The following is a 7,958-nucleotide window of genomic DNA, read 5'->3' as shown; positions in this document are numbered from 1 at the left end:
AGTGATTGGGAATGAATAGAGGAACATAATGGATACATGTGGCGTTTGCTCATTATATTCAAGTTAGTCCAACTCCACTGTGGAAACTGTTTAACGTTCTCTTCCCTTAGCTTGTCACAGTGAAATAATACAGACATTGGGGCCTCCAGTGGGATCGCCTGCCACACCATTCTATTTCCACTGCTAACGAGGGCTTCATAAGCCTTTGATACAGTCTGATCTTTGAAACCTTTCCAAATCTCCTCAAGCTTATGCTAAATCCTATTTGGAACTTTTTTCCTTCCCTGTCAGCGCCCAAGGCTTAAGAAAGCCATTTGGACAGTGACATGCATACTAACACATCGCCAGGCTCTTTTCTGAAAGGGAAAGGGCAACTCTGATCACCGGGGCTCACGCGAGAAAAACACAATTGCATACACAAATTTGAATAAAATCAGATTTCCCTTCTTTTGGAATCGAGAGGCTATTCAGGGCGCCGTGGGAACCTGGGGAGGAAGGCGAGCATAACCTCACAGAGGAAGTCTTTGGAGGGGGCTGCGAGCGCTGGGAGGCCTCCGAGGTGCACAACGCAGGGACTGGGTGGGGGGTCCCGAGCCTCCCTGGCGAAATCCCAGCGTGTTTACTCTTAGATCAAGCAGCTGGTACCGAGAGCCACAATAAATGAAACCTGCGCCAACTCCTCTACACGCAGAAAAGGAAAAGCAAACGGAGTGAAACAAAGGAAAGATTCCCTAATTTTCCTTTCGTTTTCCACACGAAGCCTTTCCACATTAAAGGGATTGTCAGAGGCGGGCGTGGCAGTGGCGGGAGGAGAAGATCGCCATTGGCTGCTTGGCTCGGGTTATTTGCATATCGGCTGCTCAAAAAGCGGAGGCGGCGCGCGACCGCGCAGCACCAGCCGGGAAGAGGGAGGAAAAGGTGCCGAGTGAGGGCGGGTCCGCCCGCGTCCTCAAAGCCCGCAGGAGCGGAGGAGCTGCAGCCAGCCAGACTTCTCCCGCACGGAGCTCGCGAAGAGCGTGCTCCCGAGGCTCCTGGGACTCGAGTCCGGACCTGCAAACCAGAAAGGAATCTTTTCTTCAACCTTTTGGAATAGCACTTGGGGCTGGCAGCATGAGTCCAGTAAGGCGCGGGGATAGTCCGTGCCTTTTACCCTTGCAGCTCTTCAGCCTCTGCTGGGTGCTCTCAGTGGCTCAGAGCAAGACAGTGCGATACAGCACCTTCGAGGAGGACGCCCCCGGCACGGTCATCGGGACCCTGGCTGAGGACCTGCATATGAAAGTGTCTGGAGACACAAGCTTCCGCCTGATGAAGCAATTCAACAGCTCCCTGCTACGGGTGCGAGAGGGCGACGGGCAGCTGACCGTCGGGGACGCGGGCCTGGACCGCGAGCGGCTCTGCGGCCCGGCCCCACAGTGCGTGCTGGCCTTCGACGTGGTCAGCTTCTCACAGGAGCAGTTCCGGCTTGTGCACGTGGAGGTGGAGGTGAGGGACGTCAACGACCACGCGCCGCGCTTCCCCCGGGCCCAGATCCCTGTAGAGGTGTCCGAGGGCGCGGCCGTGGGCACTCGAATCCCCCTGGAGGTGCCGGTAGACGAGGACGTGGGCGCCAACGGGCTGCAGAGCGTTCGCCTGGCAGAGCCTCACAGCCCCTTTCGCGTTGAACTGCAGACACGCGCGGACGGTGCCCAGTGTGCCGACCTGGTGCTACTGCAGGAGCTGGACCGCGAGAGCCAGGCCACGTACAGCCTGGAGCTGGTGGCCCAGGACGGAGGCCGCCCGCCGCGCTCCTCTACGGCCGCCCTCAGCGTGCGCGTGCTGGACGCCAACGACCACAGCCCGGCCTTCCCGCAGGGCGCCGTGGCAGAGGTGGAGCTGGCAGAGGACGCACCCGTGGGCTCGCTGCTACTCGACCTGGACGCGGCGGACCCCGACGAGGGTCCCAACGGCGACGTGGTGTTCTCCTTTGGCGCCCGCACCCCACCAGAGGCACGCCGGCTCTTCCGCCTCGACCCCCGCTCGGGACGACTCACCCTCGCTGGACCCGTGGACTACGAGCGCCAGGACACATACGAGCTGGACGTGCGGGCGCAGGACCGTGGCCCGGGGCCTCGCGCCGCCACCTGCAAGGTCATCGTGCGCATCCGAGACGTCAATGACAACGCACCGGACATCGCCATCACCCCACTGGCGGCTCCAGGCGCGCCTGCCGCCTCGCCCTTCGCCGCCGCCGCCGCAGCTTTCGGAGGGGCGGACACGACCTCCTCCACCGGGTCCGAGACGCCAGAGGCGGGAGCCATCTCCCTGGTGCCAGAGGGGGCGGCGCGCGAGAGCCTGGTGGCGCTGGTCAGCACCTCGGACAGGGACTCAGGCCCCAATGGGCAGGTGCGCTGCGCCCTCTACGGGCACGAGCACTTCCGGCTGCAGCCTGCCTACGCGGGCAGCTACCTGGTGGTGACGGCGGCATCCTTGGACCGCGAGCGCATCGCCGAGTACAACCTCACTCTGGTAGCCGAGGACCGCGGCTCGCCCCCACTACGTACCGTGAGGCCCTACACGGTGCGCGTGGGTGACGAGAACGACAACGCGCCTCTGTTCACGCAGAGGGTCTACGAGGTGTCGGTGCGCGAAAACAACCCGCCTGGCGCCTACTTGGCCACAGTGGCCGCCAGGGACCCGGACCTGGGCCGTAACGGTCAGGTCACCTACCGTCTGCTGGAGGCCGAGGTGGGCCGCGCTGGGGGTGCTGTGTCCACCTATGTCTCAGTGGACCCGGCTACCGGAGCCATCTATGCTCTGCGCAGCTTCGACTATGAGACCCTGCGCCAGCTCGACGTGCGCATCCACGCGAGCGATGGTGGCTCCCCTCAGCTCTCCAGCAGCGCACTGGTGCAAGTGCGGGTACTGGACCAGAACGACCATGCGCCGGTCCTGGTGCACCCGGCGCCAGCCAACGGCTCCCTGGAAGTGGCAGTTCCCGAACGCACTGCAAGGGACACAGCCGTGGCTCACGTGCAGGCCCGGGACGCAGATGAAGGTGCTAACGGGGAGCTGGCATTCGACCTCGTACAGCAGGAGCCGCGAGAATCCTTCGCCATCGACCGCCGCACGGGGGAGATCGTGCTCGCTGACGATCTCTCCCACGAGCCGCCGGGCCGAGTGTTTCGGGCGCTGCTAGTCGTATCCGACGGCGGCAGTCCCCCGCTTTCCACCACTGCCACAGTCAGTTTCGTGGTGACAGCAGGAGACGGGCTTGGGCAGGTGGCGCCCGCCAGTGCCGGGAGTCCGGAGCGCTCCGGTCCTCCGGGCTCGAGGCTCGCGGAGTCAGGGCCGGCGCTGCAATGGGATACGCCGCTGATCGTCATAATCGTGCTGGCTGGGAGCTGCACACTGCTGCTGGCCGCCATCATCGCCATCGCCACCACCTGCAATCGCCGCAAGAAGGAGGTGCGCAAAGGGGGGCCCCGCCGGGAAGAGCGGCCCGGGGCGGCGGGCGGCGGTGCCTCGGCTCCTGGTTCCCCGGAGGAGGCCGCCCGGGGAGCCGGGCCCAGGCCCAACATGTTCGACGTGCTCACCTTTCCTGGCAGCGGCAAAGCGCCTTTTGGCAGCCCCGCGGCCGACGCGCCCCCGCCCGCGGTCGCGGCGGCCGAAGTGCCGGGCTCCGAGGGCGGCAGCGCCACAGGGGAAAGCTCCTGTCACTTCGAGGGGCAGCAGCGGCTCCGCGGCGCTCACGCCGAGGTGAGGCCTTCCTTCCGCTGGGTGCCCCTTATCCTGCTCCGCGGACAGACTGGGGGAAGAGACTGGAAGGGTCTGGGTGGGCGTGAGCAATAGAAACCTAACTTCTCGCACTTGTTTTCTTTTTGTTTTGTTTCGTTTTGTTTTGTTTCTTGTCCAACCCTCACCCCCACCCGCTCACCCCCCCCTCGCCGCCCCCCCCCCCGTCCCCCGGTCCTGCGCTTCCCCCCATTCCCTGCTGCAGCCCTATGGTGCCTCTCCTGGCTTCGGAAAGGAGCCGGCGCCCCCTGTGGCGGTCTGGAAAGGACACTCTTTCAACACCATCTCGGGCCGAGAAGCGGAGAAGTTCAGCGGCAAAGATAGTGGCAAAGGGGACAGTGATTTCAACGACAGCGACTCCGACATCAGCGGGGATGCTCTGAAAAAGGATCTCATCAACCACATGCAGAGTGGTGAGGACTCTTCTTTCCTGCCAAGTTCAACGTTCCTCCTCTCCCTCCCTTTTGGCCACTTTACCCCTCTTCTCAATCTCCATTCCCAATCCCACTTCCTCTTCCCCACTTTTTTCAGTACTGGAGTTATGAATCCAGCAGGTCTCACCCAGTGAATTTTAAAACAAGAGGTTGGAGCAGCTCCACCACTTGAATTAAGCACAGCTGCATACTGGTAGGCAGGGGCAAGGCTAGAAAACAATGCTTTTTCTGTTTATTCCTTCCTTCCTTCCTTCCTTCCTTCCTTCCTTCCTTCCTTCCTTCCTTCCTTCCTTCCTTCCTTTCCTTCCTTTCTTTCCTTTCTTTTTTTTTCTTTCCAGCAAAAGAAGCTATGCCAACTTGGAGTTAGGTGGCTTTACAGGAAACAATATTCCTTTCAAATTTTGAGTCACTGGCGTTCATCTTCCTACAGGTTTTCCTTTTCAGCCACCATGACCCTTTCTGACGTTCTGAAAATGGAGGCGTACCAATCTCAGTAATAATTGTGCTGTCTTTTTTTCTCTTTTATGTTAGGACTGTGGGCGTGCACGGCTGAGTGTAAGATTCTGGGCCACTCTGACCGCTGCTGGAGCCCGTCATGTGGAGCACCCAACACACATCCCTCAACTCACCCACCAGCCCAGATGTCAACCTTCTGTAAGAGCACATCGCTGCCGCGAGATCCTCTGCGCAGAGACAATTACTACCAGGCCCAGCTGCCAAAGACGGTGGGGCTGCAGAGCGTCTATGAGAAAGTGCTGCACAGAGACTATGACAGGACAGTCACTCTGCTCTCCCCTCCTCGTCCAGGGAGGCTCCCAGACTTGCAGGAGATCGGGGTACCCCTCTATCAGTCCCCTCCTGGCAGGTACCTCTCCCCAAAGAAGGAAGCCAATGAAAATGTGTAACCCCCCGCTGCATGTCTACACACATACGCAGGTCACTCTAAGAAGCCCCTAAGTTACTGACGGGTTTCAGTGTTGTATATGTAAATATGCAAGATGTGCCTTAAAATGAAGTCGTTGGAAGCTATTTCCAATCACATTGGTACTGTTTGGTATTTGCGAACAAAAATGTAGTTAATGTAATTTTTATGAAATGTGTGCTGTATTTAATTTTTCTTATCATGCTATCGACTTTAATTTCACTTGCAGCTTGCCATTTTCTTAGTGTTTTTAACCTGTACATTGTGTAATGTAATGTTTGTATATAATGAAATTTTGTTATATTTTTATAAAATAAAAGCTAAAGTGGAAGTTATTGCCAAAGGAAATGTCTGTAAGACAAAAAACAAAACATGTTGGAATTACTTAGTGTAAATTTATCTTTTACCTAAAACAACCTAGTGTTTGAGAAGTTTTGCCTTGCCAAGTATAACTTGTATATTTTGAGTCTGTGGTAGATTTGAAGTTCAATGTTATTTAATTGCATTTGGTTTTCTATGAACCATGCCACTTACAAGCACAGTAATAAAGGATTGGTCTTGTGTTTGAAGAATCTGCTCATTTCTTTTCATGAAGTTGCCTACTACAGTCAGACATTCACAAGTAGTTTGAATATCAGAATTAAACCTTAGAAGGGCTAGTTATTTGACCATTAATGTTCACAGAAATACTGAATTTGTGGGATTCAAGTATCAGAAAGCCTCATCAAAGTATTAAAAATATGTGTTGATTTTGAAAAACATGTGCATCTCCATAAACATTAGAAACTCTATGAATTCCTGCCCTTGCTTATTCACTCAACAGATATTTATGTAGCATACACCACAAAGTCAAGGAAACCTGTTAGGGCTGTTCTTCACTAATTAAACAAACATTGGTTGAGATTTTACTAACCATAGTAATTCCTAGGAGCTAGGGTTCAGGATTAAGAGGACATAGTCACAAGGAGTTCTTAGCATATTAGGAATGTTAATATCAAAAAAGACCCTCAAATTTATAAGTGAAATGATATGGTGCTTGGAATTTGCTTTCAAAATTTGTTATATAAAATAAGATTGGTGAATATTTATTACTGTCAGTGCTAGTATAGGTATGTGTGCTGGGAGAGGGTAATTATACCAATCTATTTGTATGTTTGTGTTTGAAAATGGACATAATGGAAAGTTTTTAAGACCTATGCCTTATACTCTATGCATTCATTTCATTTAAAATTAAAATGATAATAAGTGCTAACATTTACTGAACAAGCTTTTACGTGAGTGAAGCTCCTTACAAAAGCACTCTGCATGAATTATCTCATTTAGTCCTCAATCTATCTCCTTGAGATGAGAGCTATCATTATCTCCATTTCACAGATTTTTAAAAAATGGGGCACAGTGAGGTTAGGTAAAATGCCCCAATTCACACAACTAGTAAGTGGCCAGGATGAAAATCAAACGTATTATTGAAGGCAAGAAAATAAAATGAGGGGGAAAAGAGAACATCATAATAGTGTTAACAATAAAAAAGTAAAAAAAAATGAAGCAACAAAAGTTCTTTGCTTGGGGGGGGTTTACTTGAAAGAAACAAAGTGTTTAGGTGGAAAAGTCCCAATGCATTGCCTTTACTGCCTGATTATTGTTTAGCCCTTTACACTTATGAAGTGCCTATGTTCCTTTATTACCAATTATAGAGTGTGAGGCACTGTAATGAATAAAGAAGTGCTCAAAGCTGCCTGTTGAAGCCATAACTGAAACCAGTGGTGTCTCCAAGCTGAACAGCAGGGTGGGCACACACAAGTGCTTCTCCACCCACGGCCTGTGCAAAGTTCTGTGGTTTCTACAGGCAACTGAGCTGAACCTGTGCCTGACAAGCTGATACTGCCCAGAACTCACATTCTGAAAGAAAACATTGGATGTGGCCAGATTATGACAGTTCCAACAGCATGATAACCAGGTGCCAGGAGAGTAGACCTCCTATTCTAATAGCTAAAGCTTTATTCTTGAGCAATCCCAAGAATGCGGAGCAGAAGAATAAATAATCCAGATGAAGTAAAAGACAGAAAACTACTTGAACAACAATTAAATTTTAAAAGGTCATATTTATAAAAAAAGAAGAAGAAATAATTCCACACTACAGTCAAAAAACACCCAGTCTTTGAAGGAAGGTGTTTGCTTGCTTTTGTCCTTCAAAAGTAAAATAATGTCACTGTCATTATTTTATTTCATACTGTGCAAACTATTTCATTATTCCAAAAATTTGCCTTACAAAACCTCTACAACTTCTTTGTCAGTATTTTCCCTTACACATATGACTATTAAAGACCTTATTTTTGCTCGGAATTAAAAAAATATCAAACATGATTCAGTCCTTAAAATTATTTTTTAAAAATAAAAGGGGGTGGGACTCTTCTGGGGGTCAGCAGCAGGAACCCTCAGAGAACCGGGGACTGTATAAAAAAGGCTTCCTGCTTTCCTCCAAAAATGTTTATTCTCAAACACATTTTTAGAAAACACATGTTTTATTAAATTAAATGATATAATATATATGCAGCATACCTAGGACAATGCCTGGCCTATAGTAAAACCCACTACATTCTATCTTCCCCTTTCCTTACGTTCCTTCGGAGCCAGTCTGTACTATAACTGTTAGTGTAGCCCTGCCCCCTAGGGAAAAAGAAACAGACTCAAGATGTCTGGCCTTGTTCTGACACTGGTTTAATCTCTTCACTTTTTCCACTTTCACTCATGTATAGTCAACAATTTACAAACAAGTATGTCTAAAGTAAAGCACACAGGCACACTCACCAGCCTTAGACAATTGTGATGGTACC

At 51.8% G+C, this 7,958-nt stretch overlaps 1 protein-coding gene across 2 annotated transcripts; it reads left to right on the top strand.

The window, feature by feature from the left end:
- The first annotated feature begins 1,075 nt into the window (after positions 1-1,075).
- Positions 1,076-5,146, top strand: PCDH8 (protocadherin 8). Of its 2 annotated transcripts, none has more exons than XM_037141257.2 (3): positions 1,076-3,444; positions 3,977-4,184; positions 4,737-5,146. In XM_037141257.2, the coding sequence occupies exons 1-3, from the start codon at positions 1,111-1,113 to the stop codon at positions 5,108-5,110; spliced, it is 2,916 nt and encodes a 971-aa protein (XP_036997152.2). In that variant the 5' UTR covers positions 1,076-1,110; the 3' UTR covers positions 5,111-5,146. The 2 variants fall into 2 exon arrangements, with proteins under 2 accessions (XP_036997152.2, XP_036997150.2); XM_037141255.2 differs by having other exon boundaries at positions 1,076-3,735.
- The last annotated feature ends 2,812 nt before the right edge of the window (positions 5,147-7,958 follow it).

Source organism: Artibeus jamaicensis, unplaced genomic scaffold (assembly GCF_021234435.1).
Source record: "Artibeus jamaicensis isolate MK-2021 breed Jamaican fruit bat unplaced genomic scaffold, CSHL_Jam_final contig_415, whole genome shotgun sequence".
Taxonomy (NCBI): Eukaryota; Metazoa; Chordata; class Mammalia; order Chiroptera; family Phyllostomidae; genus Artibeus; species Artibeus jamaicensis.
This window is presented reverse-complemented; position numbering and strand designations above follow the sequence as displayed.